General features: G+C 46.0%; 1 protein-coding gene across 1 annotated transcript; it reads right to left on the reverse strand.

Moving 5' to 3' along the window:
- Positions 1–1,153: 1,153 nt before the first annotated feature.
- On the reverse strand, positions 1,154–21,773 carry wnt3 (wingless-type MMTV integration site family, member 3). The gene is made up of 4 exons (XM_068736807.1): positions 21,577–21,773; positions 8,578–8,819; positions 5,504–5,769; positions 1,154–1,822 (listed from the first exon to the last, which is right to left on the reverse strand). The coding sequence occupies exons 1-4, from the start codon at positions 21,654–21,656 to the stop codon at positions 1,343–1,345; spliced, it is 1,068 nt and encodes a 355-aa protein (XP_068592908.1). The 5' UTR covers positions 21,657–21,773; the 3' UTR covers positions 1,154–1,342.
- Between the last annotated feature and the right edge of the window lie 5,429 nt (positions 21,774–27,202).

The following is a 27,202-nucleotide window of genomic DNA, read 5'->3' on the forward strand; positions in this document are numbered from 1 at the left end:
CCTTTGTGATGCATAACAATTCATAAATGGAAAAACAGCCACAGATGATCTCCCCCACTCGTACAGTTCAAACGGCATCGCTCCTCGGATCGAGCTCGTTGCGTCACGCGCGCGGAAGTCGTGAGCAGGTTTGATCGACTGCGGGAACAAAAGTCGTCATTCATAAGAAGTGCGAGCTTTGCAACGACGAAGAATTCGCCCGCATAAACAATGCTTGAAATTTTAACCACCTGGAGTGGCTGAATAGTACACACACACACACACACACACACACACACACACACACACACACACACACACACACACACACACACACACACACACACACACACACACACATATACACGTGTATGGTTGTTGGTGGAATGAGCATGCTTGTTCACACACATGCCGCATACCTCCAGTCCCAGCCCAATGGTACTATTTCAGAAATGCAGGGCTATAAAAATCAAGACTGTAGCATATATATATATATATATATATATATATATATATATATATATATATATATATATTCTCCGGTTGACTGGTGCGGTCGAGGAGAGCAGCAGCAGCACATGAGGATTTCATCAGCTCAGTAGTTTACAAAAGAACAGCTCAGTTCAGTAGTTACAAAGTGATGGTTCCCCCGGGGCTGCCGACGTGTTCGCGTCACTGGCAGAGGTTGGTTTAGTTAAAAAAAAAAAAAAGGTAAACCAGCCAAGACGGGCCGGAGAAGTGAGGTGTTAGTTAGAAGATGCTATTTTTTTTTTTAATTCAAAAGCAAAGAGAGTCTGAAAGTACTTTTTTTTTTTTTTTTTTTTACTGCATTAATTAATTAACAGGTATAAAAGTGTTACTGTACATGCAACACAAACATTGTGCTGGCATGGAGGGGGGAAATAAATAAAGACGAGGGGGGGGGGGGTCCAATGCTGCAGGGAGAGGAGGAGGGGGGGGCACAACTCAAGCTTCTTCCCATGAGAGCGGACTAGAGCTCAGTCAGGTCATCACAAGGGTGTCAGATATGATGGAGATGAAGTGGTTTGGAAGACGGATGCTAGGGATTTTACACACAAATAAGAAGAAAGTATCCATCGCTGATGTGCCATTAGTGTGTGTGTGTGTGTGTGTGTGTGTGTGTGTGTGTGTGTGTGTGTGTGTGTGTGTGTGTGTGTGTGTGTGTGTGTGTGTGTGTGTGTGTGTGTGTGTGTGCGCGCGCACGCGCGCGCCAATGAATGTTTTAGTGTTTGGAAGCGGGGAAGTCGTGCAGGAGTTGGGGGGTTGAAGGGCAGCACTTGTAGTCCAGCAGTCCAGAAGCACAGGGCCTCTCTTTCTCTCTCTTTCTCTCTCTTTTTCTCTCTCACTTGCACGTGTGGACGTCGTAGACGCGCACGCACTCCTGACAGCTGACGTAGCAGCACCAATGGAAGATGCAGTGGCACTTCTCCTTGCGCTTCTCAGTCCGGGTGTTGTGGCCGCGGCCGCAGCACAGCAGGTCGCAGCCCTCGATGCCGTGCGACGACACGTTGCAGGCCCGGTCGCGCGTCCCGAAGGAGCCGGTCTCCGGGTTGGGCTCGCAGAAGTTGGGCGAGCCCTCGTAGTAGACCAGGTCACGCTCGGTGGGGTGCTTGAAGAAGTTGTACTTGACGCGCAGTGTCTCCACCCAGCCGCGGGACTCGCGGTGCTTCTCCACCACCATCTCGGAGGCGCTGTCGTACTTGTCCTTCAGGTAGTTGCCCAGCATGCGGAAGTCCGGCTGCGCCCACCAGCACGTCTTCACCTCGCAGCTCCCCGACAGGCCGTGGCACTTACAGCGCAGGTCCATGTGGTCGAGGATGGTCTGGGGAAACACAGAAGACACGGTTATGGCCACTTTGTAGGGATGTTTAAAGCCAGTAGAGTGTTTGGCAACGGAAGATAATTGGAGTGCAATAAGTTGTCTAGCTGTGTAAGAGCAGTGACCACCAAAGATTCAAGGATTCCAGATAATGATGCAACACAGGGATGCACAACAATCATGAGGAATGCAACCTAAACGCATTAACTCTCCTGATCCGTGTGCGATCAGGGAGTGGGTAGAATACGATATGAGCAAGTGGCCCAATATTTAGTGGCCTCCGTGGTCACATATTTGGAGTGTGCGTCCAACTTTGTGTCGACAGTTTGCTTGTTGCTTTGATGTGTAAGAAGTTGACTGGCGTGCTCAGAGCTCTGATCTTAACCCCGTCCAACACTTGTGGGATGAACTGGAACACCAACTAAAAGACGGATAGGCCGCCCCCCTCTTTAGTCGATTTAGTTTAGTTTAGTCCACTAGTTGTGTTTCTGTTTTTTTCATAATGAATGACATATTTACAAGAAACTTCTCTCTGATAAACACAAGATTTAGAGTGGTGCTTTAGTGATTTGTTGATTAAATCAACTGACCGCTTAGTCAATAAAATCGAACGTTGTGCGTCTGTAGTTGCTCGTAGTGACGGCAGAAGTTGAAAACACCAACAGAACATGTAGGTGTCCTCGTAACAGCCATCAGTCAATTTAAAGACATACTCATCAGTGTATGACTTGTGATTAATATCGACGCCAACGATTAACTATAGGAACAACCACGCATTCGGCTGAAAGTCACCAGTTAACACGGTCACTGGTTAAACCGAAACACCTGAAACGGTCGTGAGTCTGTTGGGAAGTTCTGTCGAATGTGTTGGAATATTGATTCTGACAACCAGACATTTAACGCTGGTAACAGTTTTAATGCAACTCATCTGGATGGCTGGAGGAAACAAAACGGCACTTCCGTTGCCAACATGCGCACGCATATTTCGCATATATAAAAAAAAAAAAGCATGTACAACGTCGTAAAGACTGGCAAGGTTCCAACATTTCATAACTCCTTTTTCCTGATCCCTTAAAGCAACATCGTGCTATAAATATATCTGTAGAGTCTGAAGAGTAAAGGGGGCTTTAAAGCTTTGATTCACAGCAGTGAAAACGTTTCCTCGTAGACGGATAGATATAGAAACTTCTTAATAGATATAGAAACTTCTTAAATGCTCAGACCTCTTCTCCACAGTGGATCCATATGTTCAGTGTGCCCTCAAACTACTTTCCCTTAGCCAAGAAATCCCTAAATACACTACTTTTGGCAGAGCTTTGGCGCTGCGAGGTGGTGGGAAGTTTCTACGGACGTTTTGACATTTATTTGCCACTGGAATCCACTTCAAGGCTTTAATTCAAGCTCTTCAGAGCCACCTTTAAAGGCCTACGGGCGGAGGGAATTTGATACTTTAAAAAAAAGGTAGACTTTGGGTGGAATATTCCTTATAAAAAGTGTAATTAAGTTAAATGCGCTCAGTTAATTTGATAAGTGACTCAGTGCTTCTTGGGGGCAGTGAAGTCAGTCACCACAGAGCAAGATCTGTCGGAATTTTAATGGTCAGAAATTTACAGGAAATTAAGTAATGCAGACGGAACAAAACCGCTGAAGACTCGCAGAGCGGGGCCAAGAAAAACAATACGCCACTGGCTGCAATTTATTTAAGTGTCATGCAGCTGTGAAGTACAGAGGCTCTGCGCCGCTGCTGGTTCCCTCTGAAGTCACTGGCTCACATCGTGAGTGTGCCGCCGCGGGGCTCGTTTCACCTTTTGTGTTTTGACTTTGTTGTGCTTTTTAATTCAACGGCTATATTTAGCTGCAGAATTCCCCCAGCTGGGGCGGAAGGCAGGTGGCTGTGGCACCTCTGGCTGAGGAAGGGGATAGTGAGGAGGGGGGTTTTGGGAGGGAGGCGGCGGCGGCGGGGGGGGGGGGGGGGGGGGGGGGTCTAGTGACATCACTTTGTGAGCTTGTCATGCCAACATCAAGTCCCAGAGGGCCCCGGGGGCTAAATAATGGGAGCGTGAGAGGGCCAGGTGGAGAGGAGAGGAGACTCTCTCAGTGCCGCTGCTCACTTAGCTCCTGTGGTCTCCCCGGCTGCTCCTGTGCGCTCACATCAAAGGGGCCGTCTTGTTGCCGTGTGGTCCCTCCATTTGCCCCTCAGCGAGCAGCCGGGGAGCCGATTTCTTTTCCGAGCGGTGACAGCAGCCAGTGATGTTTTAAGTCTGAGCTGATTCCCTTCCCCCCCCCCCCCCCCCCCCCCCCCCCCCCCCCCACTCGGGTTATTTGACTGTCAGGGAATTTTTTCATTGGGATGCAAAAGGCATGAAAGGCGAGGTGTGTTGCTTAGATGAGTAATTAAGCAGTCATTCAAAGTCAAGTGCTCATTTTTCAGGCGGACAAGTCAAATACCAAATCCTTCCCACCGTCTCATGAACACTCGGTAATCCCAGACAGTAATGTTTCCTGGATGAGTCCTCCCCCCTTTTTGCATGACAGGTCGCTGTCCGTCGTTTCCGTTTACCCATTTAGCTACAATCCATAGTACAATAGTAGCATGTGTGCAGAGGAATGTCTAATGAATGTCTCGTATTACGGTGACGTGAAGTACTGACATCCAACTGTACAAAAAGTGCTCAACTATGGAACCGTCTACTGTCCATCTTCTAACTGTTAAACCACTGCTGATCAGTTCAGTCTTCTGGTAATCAATATCAACACTATCTGGCCAAAAGTATGTAGTTCTCGTCATACTGTCTGCTCGGAAGACGCGTTTCACACATCGCTACGCTATCACTTGCTATCTGTGCAGGTTTTTGGGGCCCGCAACCAATGACCTGTACGCAGATGTCCGCAAAGAGTATATGTGTAACTTCAGCTTAAGGCCGTTCCGACCCACATCGTTTTCACGGAAGCTTTAAGAACGGTTTAAGATTCTCTGCACTCATGTTCACAGCCATGGCCATGTTGAGAGCCGTGTAGAGGCAATCCTTCAATCATAGATGTGCTCCGAATTTTGAATTCAGCAACAGTGTGCGTCCAACTTTGTGTCGACAGTTTGCTTGTTGCTTTGATGTGTAAGAAGTTGACTGGCGTGCTCAGAGCTCTGATCTTAACCCCGTCCAACACTTTTGGGATGAACTGGAACACCAAATAAAAGACGGATAGGCCCGCCCCCTCTTAGTCGACTAAACTGTCGTCGCTCTTTAGTCCATTAAGATTACTTTAGTACACTAGTTGTGTTTCTGCTTTTTTTCATGCTAAATGACTTCAATATCCAAGAAACGTCTCTCTGGTAAACACAAGATTGACAGCGGTGCTTTTCCGTGATTCTTTGTGGAGAAACACATTTTTCCAGATCTGCTGATTAAATCAACTAATCGCTTAGTCAATAAAATCGTACACAAAGAATGTCTTTGGTTGAGGCCCTAGAGCCAGACCCGATCACATAGCATCAGTGTTGGAGCTCACTGATGCGAATCCCTGCAGAAATGCCTTCCAGAAGAATCTTGTGGAGAGCCTTCCCAGAAGATCGGAGGCTTCTATAGGATTCTGGCAGTTGGAGTTTGAAACCGTCTCATGTGAGTGTTTAGATGGTGATGAACATATCTGTGCACATTCTCCTCATGCGTCTCTAAAAGCGGTTACCGAGCGCCCCGCCTCGTTGTTGTGTCGGTTCATCGCCGAGCGGGCGTCCGGACGATTCTCCCTGGCGTCGGCAAACTCCCGGGACACCAGCACCCCGAACTCCGCGTCCTCGCTGCAGCCGCCCCACTTCCAGCCCTCCCCGGGGGGGCCCTTGTGGTGGGAATCGCAGCCGCACATGGTGGACGTGCCCTCGGCGCAGGAGCGCGTCACTGCGAACGCCACGCCCGCTGAAGCGATGGCGTGGACGAACGCCGACTCCCTGGTCGCTGAGAGAGACGGATGAAGACAGACGGAGAGAGAGAGAGAGAGAGAGAGAGAGAGAGAGAGAGAGAGAGAGAGAGAGAGAGAGAGAAAAAGAGAGAGTGTGTGAGTCAATCCTGTGCTTAACATGGACAATCTTGACTGCTGCCAACATCCAGACAGACATATTGAAAGGGATACCTCCAGGCAATAACCTTTTAACACAACATTTCATCCTGGAGGAGGCACATTAATGCACCGGTGATTGCCGCTGTGAAACACAAGAACCCTTTTGGGAAAGAAACTTTTAACCCTTTTATTATTTTTACAATATGTAAACATGCCTCCCGGTATTTACCACATGATCGTCGTCAGCGATGAGGAAGCTCACACTACATGAAGGAGCCTAAAAAGCAGAGTCCCTGCAGTGACATCAGCCCATTGTGGTTGTTGTCAGGAGGGCCTAACGCTCAGTGGGATCTCGGTGACCTCCTGTCATCCCTGAGGTGTGCTGCTTTGCATCTGGATAGTGTTTCAGGAATGTTGTCACCCCCCCCCACACACACACACCTCCCACCCGTCCCCTGTTCATAGCCCAGGGCCCTCTGGTGAAACCTAGCAGTGTGTCGGCCTGTTTCTTTTTCTTTTGCACCGAAGGATGGAGTTACGCCTCCTTTTGAAGGCAACAGCTTATTATGTAACCAGACACCATTGTTTCACAATCACAGCACACTTAACATGGCTCAGCCATTACACTCCGCTAGCTGTGTAGCGGGGGGGGGGTTCTGGGATCCACAACTCCGTGATCTGGGTTTTGAAGTTTGTACGAACACGACCAGACAATTAGACCCATATTTTGCAGACCACAGTGGCTACTAAAGCCAGACATTCCTCAAGCTTTTCCGCTGCCAACGAGGCTTTCAAGACTTGATCAGAATCAAGTTTACAAGCCACAAACACAGTTTACTGATGTTGGTCTGGAGGCGGGTCATATTTCCCCACCCTAAAAGTATCTGCAAGCAAAGATACAAAACAAAACATACCTGTTTATACTAGCCTGTAGGGCTAATATGATGCCAGTAGGATCAATATTTGTGCTGTTCTTCTGTATTTCTGACATTGTATGCATGCTAATAATATCCAAAATGAAATGTCAATTGGATCATCTGATGTGTTTTTTTTTTTTATTGTGAAAGTGTAATGCCGATGCTGAAATACTGTAAATCACAACTATATTCAGTAATATTTGAAAAATAGCATTACAAACTGAACCCATATGTTCACAATATGATATTTTAGATACATCTGATCTAAACGATGAAACTGTGTGTCTATAAAAGATGTGTTTCCACCCTCTCATTCCCAGTAAAAGGATACAGCTTTGCTCTGAATCCCCAGTGCATGATTGGATGACACTCCGTCCTCAGGTCGGGCATCCCCGCTCGCCCTGGCAGACCTAGCTGGGCCCTCCACAACGGGGGCCTGTGAGCCCTGGGCCCCTGGAGCTCTGGCTGTTAGCCATGGCTAGCGCTGCTTCTGCTACCTGCTGGGCCCATCAATCCGCCTTTGTTTCCCTTGTGTCACACTGTATTATCCACACAAAGGGCCCAGCGACTCGCGCCCCCACAGCCCCGCTCTGCCCGGAGCTGGCATTCCCTAAACCCCCCCTCCTCTCTCCATCCACCCCTCCGCCAACACCCTGAGCTGAAATCCCATACACCACCACGGGGCCTCAACCCCCCACTTCCTCCCGGCATCCACCAACAGCACCGCCATGGCCAACGCGCAGCTTAAGGTGGCTCGGGCCGGTGGTTGGTAGCTCTCCCTTCCCTAACTCCCAACTTTTCCATTCATCATTCCCAAAGTGAGCTGCTCTTCCTTCCTTCCCTGCTTCCTTCCTTCCTTCCTTCCTTCCTTCCTTCGCTTCCCCATCCCAAAGCGCACACCCGGGCTAGGGTTGGGAGAGATCCCCTTTCAGCCTGTTTTCATGACAGAGTCAAAAGGGCGTGTGAATGGGGCGTCCGTGGGAGCTGGACTGTGTGAGGCGCGCACTGGTCTTCATGCACAGTAGGGGTTGAGCGGAGCCCCCCGGTCCTTTTCTATTGCCTGTAATCTCATTTGGCCTCCCCTCTCCCTTTTATTTGACTGAGGAGCTTGGACTGCTCACACTGCGCAGTTCTGCCCAGATTCCTTCCCCTCTGACACACAGGGTAATTCATTTCCAATCAGCAGCCTCGCTCACGATACATACACTTCTACCTTTTAGAATTAGGGACTGCAAGGCCTTAAGCGGGACACCTGTGTCTATTGTACACCCCCCCCCCCCCGACTGTCAGATTTAGTGGGATTCTCTACAAGGACACAGTGTCGATATCGTACAATTAGTATTCTGTTTGTGAAGAGCCTGATGGATGTCTCCAGTATATCAGCTGTGCTTGTCAGGTTTTGTTGATGGATTCTCACCGCGTTGACCCTCTTTCATGTACAAGAGTGTAAACACGGTTTGGGGGGGGGGGGGGACTCCGAAGACGAATGCGATACTGGAGGTAAAGATGGATGGAAGTTGAATAATGTGTCGGAGCTTGTACCTGCGCCCATTTCTGACTGCAGAGCAGGAAAGGTGTATATTATTGTAATTGCCCTGGTTAGGCGTTTGTCAGCAGAAGCCCAGAGAACAGGCAGTGCTGAGCCTGAGGGTGTTCATTTTGTAGCAGCTTGCAATAGCCTCAGCCAGAGCTTTTATACAGTAGTAGTTTTGCCACAGATTATTATTAAGCCTTGGATACATATAGTACATCGTCATTAAATACAGCAGTAAAGAGTCAAGCGTTTACCTTTATCGAGCACAGGGCCGAAGATGGCCAAGTTGTCCTTGATGGTGGTGCAGTTCCACCGTCGGCCCCTGAACTGGTGCTGGCACTCCTGGATCCCCAGCTTGACCCCCTCCGCGACGCTGGGCATGATCTCTATGTAGTTGCGACAGAAGCGCAGCTGCTTGGGCACCAGGCCGGGGATGGAGCCGCACAGGATGGGTTGGGAGCCCAGAGACGAGTACTGCTGCCCGAGGGCCAGGGACCTGTGACACCGAGAGAGGGAGAAGAGAGCGTCATCAGGTGAGACACGCCTCTGCATCTGTGTTAAGCACTATAAGGAATACAGAGAAGTGCAACGTGATCCAAAAGAGGTTTATCACCACGACCAAACACTCAGAAGGACAGAACTTAACATAACTTTATTCTTTGCTTTCTAGGGTTTATATTGACTGAACTTCAGCACTTTTTGGGTACCTGCTAAAAGTAGCACAAAAAACTGTCAAGTGGTGAAAGCTGACATTTGAGTGTTTGGACAGATTAGTATTCATTTTATAAGATACTCTTTATTTAACCCGAGGGATGTACATTCTTTTGTCCAGATAGTTCCTGATTCATAACATTTTGACAATTTTGGATGATTATATTTCAACACATTCTCATTCCGACTCGTCACATACTGACGCTTTGTCAGACGGTGGCCCGTCGCACGGTTGCAGTTAACATGTATTTAACGTTGTGAATTCAAACAATTGCTTTGATTTAGGCATCAAAACCACTTAGTTAGGTTTAAGGAAAAACCTCATGGTTGGGCTCAAAATAAGAACGTACACTATTTAACCAAAGTACGCAAAACACGTCACAAACATCACTAACGTAACTTTAAAATAACTCAACGCCGTCACGGTTACAGACGGCGATTGGTTTACATTGTAGTTACTTGACAACGTGGTGCGTCTCATACAGAGTCTTCATCAAAGTCTCCTACTGCTGCTCGTGTTCAGGCAGCAGTTAAATGAAACATAAAGGTTTTTGCAGACACGGGTACAAACCTCTCAACGTATCGGGAAAAGTATTTTGCGCCGGTATCAGACGCCGAGGGTCGTGAGAAAACGTTAGTATTTGATGCCCTGGGATCTCAAAGTAAGGTATCGAGAAAAAAAAGAAAGTATATTGCACTGGTTTCATCATTTAATACCCAGCCCTAGTGCTTTTACAATGTGAGAGGATGTGGGAAGTGAGACTGTTTGCAAGTCTGTGCCCTCCATGAGCACCACCCTACAATAACAATGATGGTGACCTGCCAGCGAAGCCTCCCTCAAAGTCAACCAGCTTTTGGAGAGGAGATCACTTCTCTATTCGTTAATCTCAGGTTTAACTGTAAGCGTAGCTCAGTGATTTATTGAATCATCTGTTTAATGTAGTTTATACTAAGAGCTGCTGTTTATTTTTGTCTCTTTTCTTTCCCACCAGGAGGGGGAGGGGTTGTAGGCCCACTTCAGGGCAGGGATACAAGCTATTAGTTCTGACTCTTCAAGTGTTTCCACTTGTTAGTATACACAGATCTGCTGATCTAACAGATAACACACAAGTACTGTCTGTTTGGGAAAAGCCCCGTCTCTCTCTCTCTTACAATATAACACCTGCGTCTGCAGCACTTCCATCACTGATTTGCGTTTTTTCCCTCTGAAGCTGGTTTTGATAAGAATGACAGCGCTTACAGACGGACGATAAAAACAGCATATCTGAGTATATGTGCCTCAGCAGAAGGCTCGTGCAGATGTGCCCATGCAAGGGATTAATCACCACGACGAGACAGCCGAGATCAGCTCGTGATGCCAGAAACCATTATAGTTTCAATCAGGTAATTAATTTTAATTGCTTTCTATTTATCTTGAAATAAAAGTGTGAGAGAGAGAGAGAAAGAAAACATGTTTGCTGTGCCCGTGTTTTAACACGCTTTTTGTGATGACAAGCTCAAACAAAACCGTGTGGTTTCTTCCACAAGGTTGTGCATTCACGGAAGGCTGTTGGACTCAAATGTCTTGTTTATTTTTATCTGGGCCGCATCACCTGAAGACATGTTTTCTGTACGGGGCTGCAGCGTTCTCGAGAGGCGATCGCTTCACAATAGATTGTGTTGGCTGCGTTTGTGGCGGACAGCGTGGCGCTGGAGGCCATGCGACGGGATCACGGGGGGGGGGGGGGACAATTGACGCCGCTCAGATCAGAGCGCCGCTCGGGATGACCTCAGGACCCCCGCAGGGCGCAACCCAATCGTGGCAGCCACTGACTCTGACGGATGAACGCGGCGCAGTGCCCCACCCCAACACAAAAGTCAAGCCATTGAAGTCACAGAAGAAAAAACTGAATAATCCCCCCCTTTGATAGGTTCTCAGCTCATGGGCACTTTTGCTTCATATGGCTACTAACAAAAAAAAAAACAGCCCTCCTTTGATCTCAGGTATCACGGCTTACACACTGAAACATGCGACTGAGTTGTTTTGCTTTCACAGCTGGTGTAATGGAATATATGATGATCACATAATCAGCTGAAAGCCACTTGTGTTGTTTGCTTCCTCGCAAACACTGATGCACAACAAACAATTCTCACGTTTCCGTATGAAACGCTGTCCGATCGCAGCTCCTTCAAGGACGGCACGGTTACATAAGCTGTTCAAGGCTCTCAAACGCTGCTATGCATGAGGAAGAATAAGTCTCTTTTTTCACATTCAACTCAATATTTCAAACTTCAAAAAATGCTGCTTTGCTCAATTCGATGTTCCCATGCAGTAATCCGATAGTGCTCATCAATCTCATTCATGTTCTTGTCTCAAGTTTAGCGAAGCGGAGGCAGCCACATTAGCTCATCCCATCGGGTCCCGATCCCGCCGACATCACTGAGTTCAAGTGTTGCTGACTTCACTCCGTCTGGTGACTGAGTGACTAAGGGCCCTTAATTACACCATCTGCTAGCGTGGTTTCTGCCCATTAATCTCTCGAGTCGTGGGACGGACCAGAGTGGGCGATGGCCCTGCACACAGAGCTTGAATTTGAGCCCCTGATGTCACATGCTCTGCAACAACTTCAGTCAGTTCACTCAGAAGGAAAAGCTCTTCTGTCCAAGTGAGATATCTCTGTGTTTAGACCGCCGTGCCAACCTCGGCTACATTTCAGGCTACATTTCAGGCTCCATTCGGGACGGCTGAACCGCTTACCCACAACTCCGATATACTGGCTTTGCCAGTGAATTTGGGATTTTTTGATGAAATCAATCAGCTAACCGCACGGGACTTTGTGGTGGACGTCGCATGTTTAGACTGCAGGCTGTGGATCTACCAGCCTATTTGTCTTTGTTTGCAAAGGATGTGCCTCGCTTGATCCATATGGACAGATGAGATGAAAGGGGATATCTTTTTGGCTAGGTGCTAATGAGAGTCTTAACCCTGAGGGGTTATGAGGCGTATCGTGCAAACAGACACACACACACACACAAAAAAACAGACGCATGCAAGCAGGCCACATGTGAGCCATGCTGCTCCTGCCTGCTTTGCCTCACTTCTGGGAAGCCACGAGCAACGTGTCTCAACCGAGCGAGGGAGCAGCAGACGCAGAGACCTCCGCTGAGGCAGAATGCCGGGGGAATCTGCTGCAGGGGCCGAGACGGGAGCAGCAGAGCAGCAGCGAGCGGCAGGGCTTGGCAGGTGCATGCCCAGGCAGGTCCGTATGGGGCCTCTACTGGCCTGGAGGGTGGGGGTTGGGGGGGGGGGGGGGGGGGGGGGGGGTTATGGCTTGGTTGGGGGTTTTCGCCGTTCTTCTAAACTGGGCTGATGTGAAAGTATGACGGGCCGCTGGAAACCACTGAAATGAAGCAGAGGAAACAAAGGGATTCCACCACACACCTCGCTGAAGAGTGGAAATTCACGCGATCAAGATTGTAACGTTATCAACAAAAACCTCTGACTCAACCACTCCCAGTGCAATAAATTCACCACTACAATCTGCAGCAGAGTTCTGAAAAGTGACAGCATCCTGCAGTTCTTTTAAAATGTTGTCTGTCAGAAATATGTTGCAGCTGTTATTGTGGGAGGTCTGCATTACAGGGGTCAGTGTGTAGCACATGTCTGTGCACAGATGGGCTTTTCTTTGTGTGACAGCCTCCGAATGTCCAGAGGCACAAAAAGTACCAGGTGACCCTCTGAACCTGTTGAGAACACGACACCTGACCTCACTGGCTTTGGCCTCACGGCCCACAGAAACAGTTTGAAGTTCATGACCAGGGTCCCGTGTACAAATATCTTAGAGGATGCTGGGTGCTGATCTCCGGCTTGTTTGCTTCATTTATCAAAGTCACTACGATCAGGTGACAGCTCAGAATCTACTGTCACGTAATCTTCTATATAAGAAGATAAGAATATTATATATATATATATATATATATATATATATATATATATATATATATATATATATATATATATATATATATATATATATATCTTGTCAGAGTTACTGCCCATCTTTAAGTGAGGAGAATAAAGTTACGTTTATTCTGGCAAACCAGATGCATGCCCTTTCCACTGTTTTGAGTCCCGGCCCTCACTTTGGTGTAACACATTTTGAGTACATTGCACAAGCATAACATGGCAAAGGCTTGAGACCTCCACACATGAGCGCACACTCTACATAGTGATGGTCAAACTAATGTCATGCATTTTATTGTCATAGAAGCTTAGATGCAGAGCGCACGTCTCATAATGTTTATCATAATGCATAACAGGTTCTCTTCTCATCTTCTTCACCTGCAGCTAACTCAGTTATATGTTTTAATTGGATAACGTCAGAAGAATCTTTGAGGAATCTGCACACGTCTTCAAAACAGTGGTAAGTGTTCCTTAAACGACATGCTAACGTTAGCTAGCATTAAACGTTAGCGCTGTTTCTTTCAATATCTCGTTTTATCTTAAATTTAATTAATGATTTATGCCACACGACAGCTGGGTAGATCATTTCTAACACACCTTTAATCATTCTGCATTCTTTATGTTAGTGAAGTACTTTTATCACAAGTAATAATAGCGTTTTATATTGTTGTCCTACTTTTCAATGCGCTGGCGCACCCAGGCCATTACGTAACGGAACGGTAGACGTAACGGGAGTTGACGTAAATTACGTTAAATACTATTTTGCTTCGGAGTCTCAGCTCCAAACAAAAAGTTGAAATATTCTATTACCAGTCCTGCATTTAAGATTGTATTGAAGTAAAAGTACTTATTAGCAGAATGTACTTATTGTACTTCACAAGTAAAAGTACCCATAGAGGCATAATGGATCCTGTCTATATTATTGGTGGTTGTTATAATTAATAGATGGACATTTATGCAGCATTTTAATGTTGAAGCGGAGCACCTAATAACGTACTGTGGAATAGTTTAAGTGATTAAAATGCACATTTATAAGTAAATATTGCCGTTAAATAAATACAGTGGAGTGAAAGGTTCAATATATTCTTCTAAAGTGTATGGAAGTAGAAGTCTAAAATAACAAAAATTGAAAATACTCAAAGTATAAATATTTCCAAACTGGACTTAAGTAGAGTTCACTCTTCTGTGTTTCAGCTGGAATAATCAGCTGTGAGCACCGGTCAGAAAGACACAACATTTAAAACACGTTTTAGGTTCCTGCTGTTTTGACTGAAACTTTTAGTGGCTTGTAGTTCAGAACAAATTGGAGCGTTGAAGTGGCGACCGAAGTATGAGGAAGCGCGAGGGATTAGAGAGCCTGTCACAATCCATCCCTCCATGCATTACTCCTTAGGCACTGTTCAGAGACTCATGGAAACCTGCATGCATGTATGAAGGCAGAGTGAACTGCACGGTTGTGTTGCTACTTGTAAGTTCCTTCTTCCAACAAGGTCACCAATTAGAAAGATAAAGGCAAGAGGTGAGATGCCTCTGTTTGTGTTGCTCATTCTGGGCAATCATTGTTAAAAGTGTTAATGGCGTACCGGCCTGCACCCTCGTTGCAGGACGTGCTGATAACTGCTGACACATGATGATATAATTAAACGTTGGAACACTCTCCGGGCTGTTGGAGGAGATTTGGATCTGATGATGTAATCAAGTAGCAACACCTTTTGTGTGCAGAACTAGGGTTTGTAAGTTAGCAAAATTCCCAAGATGTGTTCAACTCTGATGCTGTAAATGAATCAATCATCAAAATTCGTATATCTCTTTGATACAAAACGTTAAGCTGAGTTTGTAAATATGAACTTTATTATATTTATTTGACAGCTAAAAAGATTTGATAAGAAATTTCAAATGATTCACTATTATGCTGTTGATAGTAGGAATTCTGTGTATTGTGTTTTATCATAAAGCAGGTTTAGGTGCTATATTAATACTGTGAAGGTCTCGCTCAATCCAGACTGCAGTGATGCCATGAAGACGGCAGCGTTGCGTAAGAATGTGGAAACGCTGACCAATGAGAGCAGACCTGAGATGGTGCGAGTTTGAATACAGGTATATTCGGCCAGACAGAATGAGAAAAGCAAAGTGTTTTCTCCTGTAAACGTGTTCTCGTAGAAACCCAACGTCTCCTTTTAAAGAGCATATATAATTGTGGCTTCAGATTTGATAAAAACGCAATCGCATTCCAATGTATTTGTGCCGTTATTGACGATATGTGCCATTCGCTCTTAGCCCTGTCTGAACAAGTTAACTTATTTCATTAAAGAGAAATTAATAAAGTTTGCTTATGCCGGGTTTGTGCCTGAAGCGCTGAGTCCTAAGTGCATTCTGTCACCTCGTCTGTGAGGAAAAAAGAAGCCTTCTGCTGTAACAGACTGCGAGAATATTGTTTGCATTAAACTCCAATCTACCTCTATTTTACCTCTATATGTTGACGCCGCAGCTCAACTTGTCAGATTTGCCCCGAGGACACCGTGCTGCTAAACGAGGCCCTGGCAGAGCTGAGAACATTGCCGTCAGAATTTCATTTATAAAATCCCACAGCAGAGTCCGCAGAGAGACAAAGACGCTCTGAAAGAGAAGTAAGTGGGCCAAGGAAAAGTTGCCGGCTTCGCCCGAGGATGGGACTTTTCCTGGTGGAGGCTGGAATGCAAAGCTCCCGTCTGTGTTCTGTTGTCTTCCCTTTTTGCTTTGGCACACTTTTGATTTGTGGTCCGACAGCTCCTGGCTGATCAGATAAAAAATGACAGGACCACTGAAAAAAAAAAAAAAAAGTTCCAACCTGTTCTTTCTTCCCTCTCTCTCTCCATCTGCAGACTGTTGAGTGTGGAGTTGGGACAAGGAGCCCCTGCAGTCACAAGTATGCAGACGTGCAGAGGGAAACTGAACAGGGTGTAAACTTGTGAACCTGCTCGTCAGAAAAGGGGAATGAGCGAACGACGAATGCTCGACAGACTCGGCGTCCCGGTGTGTCCGTATCTAGGTGGACACAACAGAGTCTGATCCGTTTGTGTTGAAGGGACGGAGCCTGTTTGAATGAGAGTCTTTGTGTGAATGAACCACAACTCAAACAGTGCATTGTTCGCTGCCACCGCTCATTAGGGGCAGCTTGTTGGCACCGCTGCTTGAATTGTCAGCAGTAATGCATCCTATGCAAATCATAACTCGTAGTGGATTCTCTGGAATCTTCCATCGTCTAATGTCTGGAAGTTCTTTGGTGGCAATTTCAAACACGGCATTGTGTGGTGGTGTGTGTGTGTGTGTGTGTGTGTGTGTGTGTGTGTTTTAAAAGTAGTTACAACACCTAATTGCTGTTGACTTTCGCGTGCTTGGGTAATTTGGAGAGGGAAAAAGTTGTGGTGTGATTGTTGGGGTTGAGCTCGGTTAACAGAGTTTGCCTGTCTGCAGATATTTCACTCACAGGCTGTTTGTCCCACGTTAAAGAATCCAACTGTCATGCATGTTATTGCTTCTCCCTTTTCCCCCTTTGTGTCCCTCAGTAGGGCTGGGTGTCGTACATTCAAAAGGTTTTTGGTTCACGCTGAAATGTACTGAACTTTAAAGCTGGCATCGAAACATCTGGGCAGATTTGCAGATTCTTTGACCTGATTAGCTATGATTTTAACCAAAAAAAACGACTTTATTCACGGAACTTTCTTGTAAGGCTGCTTGTGTTTAGAGAATTTCAGATTTTGGGCTTCTTTTGTTCAATGAAAAAAAAAGTGAGATTATTGAGAACACTAAAAACATATACTAACCCCTATAAGGCTGCACAATCAATCAATCTTCCCACAATTAAATAAACACGTTTGACTGTGTTTGACGTTTAAAATTCTCTGCTAACAGAAAACTCTGTAGCGTATCAAATCAAGCGCTTCCTGAACAGCGAGCCACCAGGGGGCGATCGAGATGCCATAGCTTCACTTTTAGGCCGCTGTGCACGTGACTTTTGCTGAATGTTGCAGCAGTCCAGGTGTAGAGGAGTATTAATATACTGTATATTACTTGTTTCTGCAAAAAATGCACTGAAATTCGGAGATGGAGAACTTTACTTTTAAGTCTTATTTTGATGCAAAGATTTGTACGTTAGCAGGAAAGTAACAGGGGAGTGAAAGCAGTGCTCTGTTTATTTAAAGTGCTCAAAATCAAGAGAAAAATTTTGATAAATAACCGTGCAATCATTGTTTACGTACGGAGATGAAGTTTTGTGATCGCAACGACATGACACCTGATCCAAAATTATTTATAGCATTTTTAAAATACTTTTTTTTAACGCGTAAACTGAATTCCTGCTTATTTGAGAGGCACTGAGCGACCGTCCTCTCCTCACTGCATCCTGATTAGTTGTCTGGTTGACCCGGTCAGCGACCCGAGGGCTCCGGCTGAATACCTGCTGTACAGGTGCGACCGACACGTCTCTGTCACTGACCCCTGTGTGTCAGAGAAATGTCTTTCTGCGAATAATTAACCTCTGGAACAAGCCGTGCAGGTGAGATCCAGCCAGGTAATGAAGACTTTAAATAGTGTGTGTGTGTGTGTGTGTGTGTGTGTGTGTGTGTGTGTGTGTGTGTGTGTGTGCCTCCACACGTGTCCCCTGACGATCTCTTTGCCTCTGGCCGTTGCTGTTTTCCCTTTGAGGAACTGCCCCGGCCTGTGTTTTAGTGCAGCTAATGGCTGTGCACCAGGGGGACTTTGTCATTTCCTACAACAGCACACTGTCCTTTGATAGTGTTTGAAGATTAGAAACTCGCCCTGGCCACTTTGAAATACCACTCTCCTTTGAACCTCTCCGCCTGTAGCTGCAGTTTGACTGGACGGTGTCGTCCCACATGCTTGTTCAGTGACGACAAGTTTTGTTTTTCGTGAGCTAACGCGTTGAGTCAGCACGTGAACGTGACTCCCACTGACGGTACGAGTGCAGTTAAATGCCGGTGCAATTTTTGTTGGCCATTTGTGTTAAGATCAGCACGTTAAAATGCATCTGAGTCACGAGACGGTTCACGAAAAAAAAAGCTTTGCAGTGGCTAAACACCTACTTTGGGACATGTTACATAATCATACGTGTTTTTAAAGAATTCCCCCGTGAATGTCACTTTCTGTGGAGACATTTCTCTTTTGGCTTGAGCCCAAAATTGCCTTTGACTCCGGCCCTCAGCCATTCATAATGGAACCCTAAAGTTTCATTTGAATGACATTCTTCTGGACTCTCCTGCTCTTTTCTCTACCTTCCACCGCGCCGCTGAGAATAATAGACGAACATCCTTGATCTTTTCACACAAGGCGGCGGACGGAGGATTTTCTCCGCGGTAAGAATCATTTAAGTGATCCCTTTGCCAACGCTCTGGGTTTTTGGGGTTGAAGATTGGATTGAAGATTGGAGGTTAGGGGGGGGGGGTTCTAGTCAGATAATGACATTCCTGAGACCCAGAGATGGACTCTAGAGCTCCATTTAAGCCGCTCAGGTTGAACTGGGAGAGGTCTGTGTATAGACTGGGCAGTTTGAGGAAACCTAGATGGCTTGGAGAGGTGAGCCACTGGTTTTATTGAGTAAAACCTCCACAAGTAGTCCTTCAAACGGCAAACGCAATATTAGTCAGGAAGCCGTATTTAGGGATTATGCATGCTCCAGATTCTAATTAAAGGATGTTGAAATTGAATAAGCTTTATGATGCTGAGTAGTAGATTAGTATTTATATGTGCAATACATATACAATTGTTGCTCTGCATTGTTAAATGCTATTTCTTGTTTGTTGGTCAGATACAGATACTTCTAACTAATTCGTTATTCGACTGCGTTGATCGCTCATTGAAGCTGATGATCGTTTTAACACCAGCAAAGTGTTTGTAAAACATATTCAAACCGGTTGTTTCGAGCAGTTTTCCATGCAACAGCCTCATTTCTTTATCCGTCTCTGTGTCCCAGCTTCCTCCATCCCTCATCATAGTTCTCTCTTTGATTTCATAACCACAACAATTCTAAGTAATCTGAAGCATTACAACATTTTAGGGGGGAAAAAGTTGGATCAAAATGAGAATTTCCCGTCTTGAAATTGCAAAAAACAATCGACATCAAGTGCACAAGGTCTCTTTCTTGTGCAGATTTACCGGTGTGATAACGGAGGAGTGAGAGAATAACACTTATTGGATTTAAAGTGTAACCGTGCGGCGTGATATGACAGCGTTAAACCGATAATCACCGCTGATGCTCGACGGCTCGTGTTGGAGTAGATTCAGCTGAGCTAATTCCTTGTTGAAAGTGACTGTCATCGTTCACTCAAGGAACACAAACAACACAGCCGGCTTAAGCTGGGGAGTTAAGCCGCGATACAATAATACAACCTCTGTGTTTGATAAGAACAGGATATTACATCATACTCCTCAGCTTCCGCTTCTTAGATGTTCTTTGGTTATTAAACGTAGGTTGAACCCAAAACACAGCAATAAGTCTGAGAACAGATATTTCGTCATGGATGTCAGATGATTGGACAGAGACACCGTGGGACCTGTGGAGTCACACATCCTCGAAGCCTTAAGCTGTCACGAATTCTTTCACACTTTGCTTTTTGCTCATGTTGTGCAAAAGCTGCTGTTCCCTCCACAACATTCTTGCATTCTCGCCTTCCTCCAAACCCACCTCATTAGCTCGCTATGTCTCTCTCTACTGCACCTCATCTTCGTATGTGCATATCAGGCGGAGTTATTTATGCTCCGTTTTGTTTTTCAACACCCCGTCTTGTAAAAGCAGGGCTGCCAGGCATGAAGCAGTCAAAGCTGCTCTTCCCTCGCAACGCGTCCCACCTCGGCTGGAGAATTTATGGCCAAGTCGTTGCCCCTGAGACAGAAGCCTAGAAGGAGCCTTCCCCGGGCCCTCGCTGAAACTCGCCACCCTCCCTTGTTTTTGACGCACCGCCTCATTTTGTCTTTTTTTTTTGGGACGCGTTCGACAACCCCGGGGTGATGCCAACCGACGGCGCTGTTTGACACCCATTCCTCAACACCTGTCCCGGGTCACCTGGAGCCACGGCTCTCTCGCTTTTCATCTCTCCTTTGCCTTTTACCCAAGTGACCCGTTCCCCCGGCCCCGCACTTCAAACAATTTGTTACCCAATAATCCAAAGGATCGATGCGCATTGTTGAGGTTTCGAACATTATACCGGTGTCATGTAAGCTGCTTGAACAGAACAGCTGCAGGTAATTCACCCAGAGAATCCCAGGCTCTATTGTCGCTGTTGTCTGATGGCTCCTGCTGAAGCCAGCAGTGGGTGTAAAGTCCTCTCTGCCATTAACACTTCAGCCCTGTGGCCTGTGTGCTTGGCAGCTGCCTGCTCTGTAAATGAAACCAGAAGATGCTGGCGGTTTGGACAGCGCTAACGCTGGGACCACATGCTAGTTGGGCTACTAAAAAGTGCAGTAGCTCTGACAAGTATTGTGTCTCGAGCCAAAAGAGCTTTGTCATACGCCCACGCAAAAAATATCTCCAAAATAGAAGCTTTATGTTACAAAAGGAGACCAGGAGCTATGAGGTCAGCCGCATGTAGCTGCATTTGTAATGAGATAAACCTCTACATTTCAGTTGCTTGGATCATTTAACAAAGAATAAAAACCCTGCGGCATCTTAACATATTGTCTCCTGACAAATCCGTGGCGGAGGGGGTGAATTGTGGTACAATTGAAAAGCGAAATGATATGCTGAACTCTTCAAAAAAAAAAAAAAAAAGATTAATTTAATTGCAGCTGATACCCTGTGGCACACCGCAAATTTGTAATATTTAAAAAAAACAAAAACGTGTACAAGTTTGTCAGTGCATGTACTACACTTTTTGGTAATAGATCTACCAAAAAAAAAAAAAAAAAAAATGCTCAAAGCGATTCAGATTCAATTCACGGCATGTTTTTGGGAGGCCGGCGGCCCGAATGTAGAACGGTGACGCACAATAGCAAACAAAATGACGCTGATCTTATAAGTCATGATCGTTGTGCTCCCTGAGGCACTCCTAAAATTATATGGTTGCACTTCAAGAAAGAAGCTGATTATGGAGTAGAAACAGGACCTTCTTTTGAGGCTTTGTTGAGTTCTGCTGAGCAACATCGGTGTTGTCATCGTCTTTAAGCGATATCCACGATTTACGTAATAATCACTGATCTCACTGAGTTAACACCGTTGTGGAGAAATGACTCGCGAGTCCTCACAGTGCTGTTTGACAATTCATATCAACATGGCAACCGCTCGCTGTATGTATTTTCCTTTTTAAAATACAAAAAAAATCTACATTTTGAATCATTAAGTGGATCCCAAACTCCAAATTCATCCTCTTTGCATCACGAAATACGGCAACATGATAAATGGACCTGAGTGTGGAGGGGGAAAAGAACGGCGAGCCTTTTCCGTTACACTAGTATTTGAGGTTAAGATTCTTTGGACTGGGCCGGAGAACATTTTTCCACGCAGTCAACTGAAAGTGCACACTCTGCCCTCTCACAAATGATCATTTGACCCAAAAAAACCTCCCTCTCTTTACAGGGTCTGATGCTGAAACTGTGGATTTGTACTCACCACCAGATGGGATAGCCTCCAAGCACCCGCGAGCTGGACAACCACACACACATCAAATATCCAGTCAGATACAAATCCATGAGGTAAGCCTTGTAGTGTGTGTGTGTGTGTGTGTGTGTGTGTGTGTGTGTGTGTGTGTGTGTGTGTGTGTGTGTGTGTGTGTGTGTGTGTGTGTGTGAGAGAGAGGGTAAAAAAAAAACCCCGGATCAATACATAGAACTTCCAGCAGGCAGTGAAGAAGAAGAGTTTCCAGGAAGAGACGCTTTAGGGCAGCTTGATTGTTGAATGAGGGTTGAAGATTAAAAATGATATTGAGAGAAAAAAAAAAAGATCTTCCTCCTGTTTTCCCCCCTTCTTTGAGTCGGGCCAGGAAAGTGTGTCTGTCTCCTAGTAGTTAAGAGAATAAGTGTCTCTCACACACATGCACACACGCTACCCGTCCTCTCCTTCCCTCCCTCTCTCTGAGGTTCTTCCCTAAGGTAGATATCTTTTTCTCTCTCTCTCTCTCTACTTTTTTCTCCCTCAGGATGCCTCATCCACAGGCCCAATATTAAAGGAGGGAGGGTGGGGGGGGGGGAGAGAATGGTGGTTTGGAGATGTCAGCTGGCAAGCCAATCACAGAAGATGGCCTTAGGTTACGAAAAAAAAAAAAAAAATTATTATTCGTTCCCATCTGTCAATCACACGCCACCCCCTGGTAATGTGGAAAAGAAAGGAAAGAGTGAAAAGAGGGGAGGGAGGGAAATAAGAGAGAGGGAGGTATGGAGGAGGGACATGCAAAGAAAAGGTAGAGTAGAGTAGAGTTGTTACTCAACTTGTTTCATGTGTGATCATTGAGGAAAAAAAGAAAAAAAAAGTCCCTCCGTTTAGGTCGGCGAAGGGATGAAAGCCAGCGTCTCCTGCAGAAGACTCAGCTCGGGGGTTTAGCTGACGTACATGTTGACACATTGATTTTTTAGGGGTTGTGCCCTGACTAATTGATCCGGATATACGTGAATACTGTGCACACACACACACACACACACACACACACACACACACACACACACGTCAACACACGCATAATCCCCATCCCGCTCACGGACACACACACATATATATGTATATATATATATATATATATATATATATATATATATATATATATACACACAGTGAATTTTCTAAATTGTTGTCCGCCCACCCCACCAGGGGAAGGACATAAAAGGGGACACAATAAAGCCATAAACTGCGGCGGTGGCTGGGCCAGGCATCCAGCGGCCCAAAGGCGACACATTTTACATCAATACTATTGTCATTGTGATGGGGCTGTGGGGCGAGCAGCCGCGGGGACAAGGGGGAGGACGGAGACGGGGAGAGAGAGAGAGAGAGAGAGAGAGAGAGAGAGAGAGAGAGAGAGAGAGAGAGAGAGAGAGAGAGACAGACAGAGAGTGAAGGAGGAGGGTGGGACACTTGTGATGGACCTCTTAGCCTGAAGTAACCAGTGCGTTTGATTCTCACACACACACACACACTCACACACACACACACACACACACACACACACACACACACACACACACACACACACACAGAAGGAAACTGATCAGGACGAAATGCAAACAAGATACCCGGCAGAGATCAAACAGAGCCGGTCGTAGCGATAACGATCTAGTGAGGAGATTTGTCTCAAAGGATTATCAGTCAGTTGTGGAAAGAACCACCGCCGACGACATTTGTGAAAGCAGTAGTGAGGGGTGTCATCGGCATAAAGTTCATCACAGAACAGAGCCTCAAGAAAAGTGAGGCTCTGCAGTTTCTCTAACATCATTATGAATGTTATTGTAGAAGTCGTTGTTTCTGTAGTTGAATTTAAGGACAATTCCCTCGTTTGTGACGAGATTAAAGAAGCACAATTGTAGTTTTTTACTTGTAAACAAGACTTCAAGTTTTTTTGAAAACAAGTGATTAGAGATGGATTACCTGATAGATTTCACAACATGTTGAGTGTGTGCTGCCGTGTGGAAGACGGCCTTTAATACGTTTTATTGATTTCATCCGGATTTTATATTGTAGCAACAAAAAAACATACAGAATGGAAATAATTTGATCGCAGACATTTGATACCTGCGTTTGTTTCAGTCGTAGATTAAAGTCAGGCGACTGAAATATCAAACTTTCACTGTTGTTAAATACCAAGTTTGTCATGCACACGTCACTCCAACACAAGTCTTATTTTGGATATCTTTAAATATCCATAAATATTGTCTTTTCCTGGTTTTAAAGGCTGCATAACAGTGAAGTGATGTAATATTCAGAATTACCACACTGTTCTAATATTATTCTTTACCCGCTTAGTCATTATATCCACATTTACTGATGATTTTTAATTTTTTAATCATAAACATTTTGTAAAAGGACCATCGATTTTGAGGTATTTGGTCAAAAATATTGTGATATTTGATTTTTTTTTCCCACATCTCCCAGCATTAACTGTCACTCTTAATTGATTTTAAATGTTCCACTTCTATAAAACAAGCGGACAGCTTTCCCCTCGATTGGTTTGGGTCGGGATTACATTTCTACACTGACAGAACTGCAATTTCTGGTACAGTATTTGATAGTTGAGTTATAAAACATCTCTGTTGTTCGTTGCTTTGGGGGGCCGAGGTCTCTCTGCTGAGGACCTCCAGAGAGAGAGAGAGAGAGAGAGAGAGAGAGAGAGAGAGAGAGAGAGAGAAAGAGAGAGAGAGAGAGAGGACCAAAGGGGGCTGGAAGGTCGCTCAGCAGGGGCTGGGAGCGTGCACTCTGCAGGGAGAGAGAGAGCGGTGACCACAGTCTGGAGGTCAGTAGTGGAGTGTTTTATTCCTCCTTAACAAAGAAGATGGGGAAACAGGCAGTGGGTGAGCAGCACTCGACCTACCGCCCTGTTTGAGAGGAAGGGGGGGGGAGCTCTAAATGTGACAATAATTGATAGATGTCTTTGTGAAACTTGTATGAATCGCGCTCTCCTGCCCGTCGTGGTGGGGAGTCTTCTACATTATACCAACAAACAAACAAAAAGATGGCTTCTCAGTGCCTCGGGTGGAGCATGTCAGAGCGCTGCTGACAACGATGTGGGCCTGTTTTCGATCACGAACATTGTCGTGTGTTACGGCATCGGCAGAAATGTGCCGAGCTCAGCTCTGGGGCTACGACAGTGGTCTAATTTACGAGCGCAGGCGAGAGGAATCAGTCTGCGGTCTGCATCTGAACAACATTGGAACCACGTTTTCCCAGGTCGAGGCCACAAGTGCAACGCGAACTGTCTGGAAATCTTTTTTAAGGTCAAGAAGATTGGAAGACGATGGTGTTTCCTGCAAACCTCTGCAGAGGAAGGCCTCGGTGTGTCTGCACCAGTACCTACTGCATAGGATGAAGGAGTGTGTGTGTGTGTGTGTGTGTGTGTGTGTGTGTGTGTGTGTGTGTGTGTGTGTGTGTGTGTGTGTGTGGGGGGGGGGGCACACAGCGGTCCCCTACTGGGCCGGTTTCTACGGTGACCTGAGAAAGGCCGTAACCAGGTCCGGCTCTTTCTCAGGCCTAATCAGCGCATTACCACAAAGAAGGACATGTGTTCGCCCCCTCCACCTCTCAACCCTCCCCACTCAATCCGACCAGCATGGCTGGACACAGGCAGCCAATAAAACCAGGATTAGGAGGGTATCTACACACACTGGGCTGTAGCGAAAAAGTTCCTGAACACGCCCCAATCCCGCCCTGCTCCCTTCACAAACTTCTTTTCATCCCTTCTCTTGTCTCTCATTCCTTCCACCTTTCACTTTATTTCACTTGCTCCCCATGTTTGTATCCTTCCCTCTCTGCCTCCTCCCTTTTTCAGAGCCCTCGCACCGTAAGCTCTTCACACAAAGGGGCATCCAGAAATTACTCATTTTGCCGGAGCAGTTTCGGCAAATTCCCAATGCCTCTGTGCCCGCCTTCCCTCTTTCTGCTCAGGATTTTTTTTTTTTGTTTGTTGCTGTTATGATAATGAAATGCGCTCCATCACAATGACAAAGCCGTGCATGCGTTTGGTTGCGAACGTGTGCATAGGTGAATTTATGTGAATTCACGCTCCTTTACATAAAGTTCAAACATTTGGAAATCTCCCATTCGAGATTCATGACCACGGATCTTCGTTTGCCTCCATCTGTGAAGTGATCGTCTGATAAATTGATACCAGATAATGATGCTAATAAAACCCCGGTGTGCTCCGTCTGCACAGGAAGCGCATTGTGTTTACCGTCACGATTTGACGGGAGAAGTTTGGAAGTCATGTGGCTCTCGCTGGCCGAGAGACTGCCGCCTCACCTCCAGAGTCCTCGCTAATGTGTCCTGGAAATGGGAGAGTGTCGGGGATAATATCGACGCCTTTTGTCAGGACTTTTTAAGACGGGGGGACAAAGACGACAAGGGCTCTTCCCCCCAAATAAACCCTTTTTTCATTAGAGCGGCAAACACTTCATCCCCAGGCTGTGTGAGGGAAGCTCTGTGAGCCGCTCAGCGAGGTCCCACAGGGAAAGAGCCTAAAACCCCTCAGCGGCCTTCAGCCGGACACTGAGGCGGCCTAATTAAAGGGCACTTAAGCCCCACAATGTGCGGCGGCGCAGGTTGGAGTTGGTGGGGGTCCCCGCCGAGAAGGACAGAATTCATGGCACTCGTAAACAAGGGAAGTCCAGGACAGGAGGGACAGAAGAGGGCTATGTGCCAGAGACTTTGTTCACACAAGATGAAGAGTCAACAGCCTCCCCGTCCCTCACCCCTCCTTAGCCATCCCCCCTAATAACCACCTTCTTCAGAGGAGCTGCGAACACAATGCCGTCCCACTCCCCTCCTCTTGCTCTCAATCACTGTTGGGACAATGAGGGGAACCCCCCCAAACCAGCACCACCACCACCACCGTCCCTCTGCCCCTCCCCGACCCCCAAACAGACACTTCTTTTATTGAAATTCTTTGGTGTTCTAATCCTCAGCTTCCTCCGGGGGCAATAATGGACTCTCTGCGTCAGCCTTTTCCAGCGAGGCTATCATCCAAAGCCCGCCTGGGTCACAAGTCCACCTCTCCTGTTGGAGAAAGCTCACATCATCCAGCTCCTCTACTGGCCACTCAAGCCACCAACACCACTGACCGCAGGAACGTTTGCTATTAATAGCAATAGAATAAAGTAGTATTCTCCAGAGCAATGTTTCCCAAACTTATTTTTCAAAAAAGCATCAAATCATTGCGACCCAAAACACAACAGGCCTTATCTATAAATAGTAAGAAAAGTGAATTTGAAATGGATGTTTTTGACCATTTTTACTGCCATTTCCTCATCATCTTATATTATATTGAAAAGATAAACCACACATCTTGAAGAGATATATGATAACTGGAAAAATGCCCCCAAGAAAGTAATCAGTTACCTTTTAGATTTACAGAGCAAGTTGGGAATATTTTTTCTTTTCAGTAATATTTATAAGCTTTGTTGAGTTTGAACAAATCCCCTCTTTGGCTTCACTGCATGTTAATTCATCTGTTCATTATTGAGTTCACAAAGAATATACATATATATATATATATATATATATATATGAAATTACAGTTTACAGTAAAATACAGCAGCTAATA

The sequence above is a fragment of the Cebidichthys violaceus genome, unplaced genomic scaffold (assembly GCF_023349555.1).
Source record: "Cebidichthys violaceus isolate CVI_PGR_0920_01 unplaced genomic scaffold, fCebVio1.0.p SCAF_72, whole genome shotgun sequence".
Lineage (NCBI taxonomy): Eukaryota > Metazoa > Chordata > Actinopteri > Perciformes > Stichaeidae > Cebidichthys > Cebidichthys violaceus.

Excerpts from the sequence above, each read along its gene's own strand:
- wnt3 (XM_068736807.1), bottom strand. The coding sequence starts at position 21,656 with ATGGATTTGTATCTGACTGGATATTTGATGTGTGTGTGGTTGTCCAGC. Across the intron at positions 8,820-21,576 it reads GGAGGCTATCCCATCTGGTG|GTCCCTGGCCCTCGGGCAGC; the intron begins GTGAGTACAAAT and ends TCGGTGTCACAG. Across the intron at positions 5,770-8,577 it reads CGGCCCTGTGCTCGATAAAG|CGACCAGGGAGTCGGCGTTC; the intron begins GTAAACGCTTGA and ends CGTCTCTCTCAG.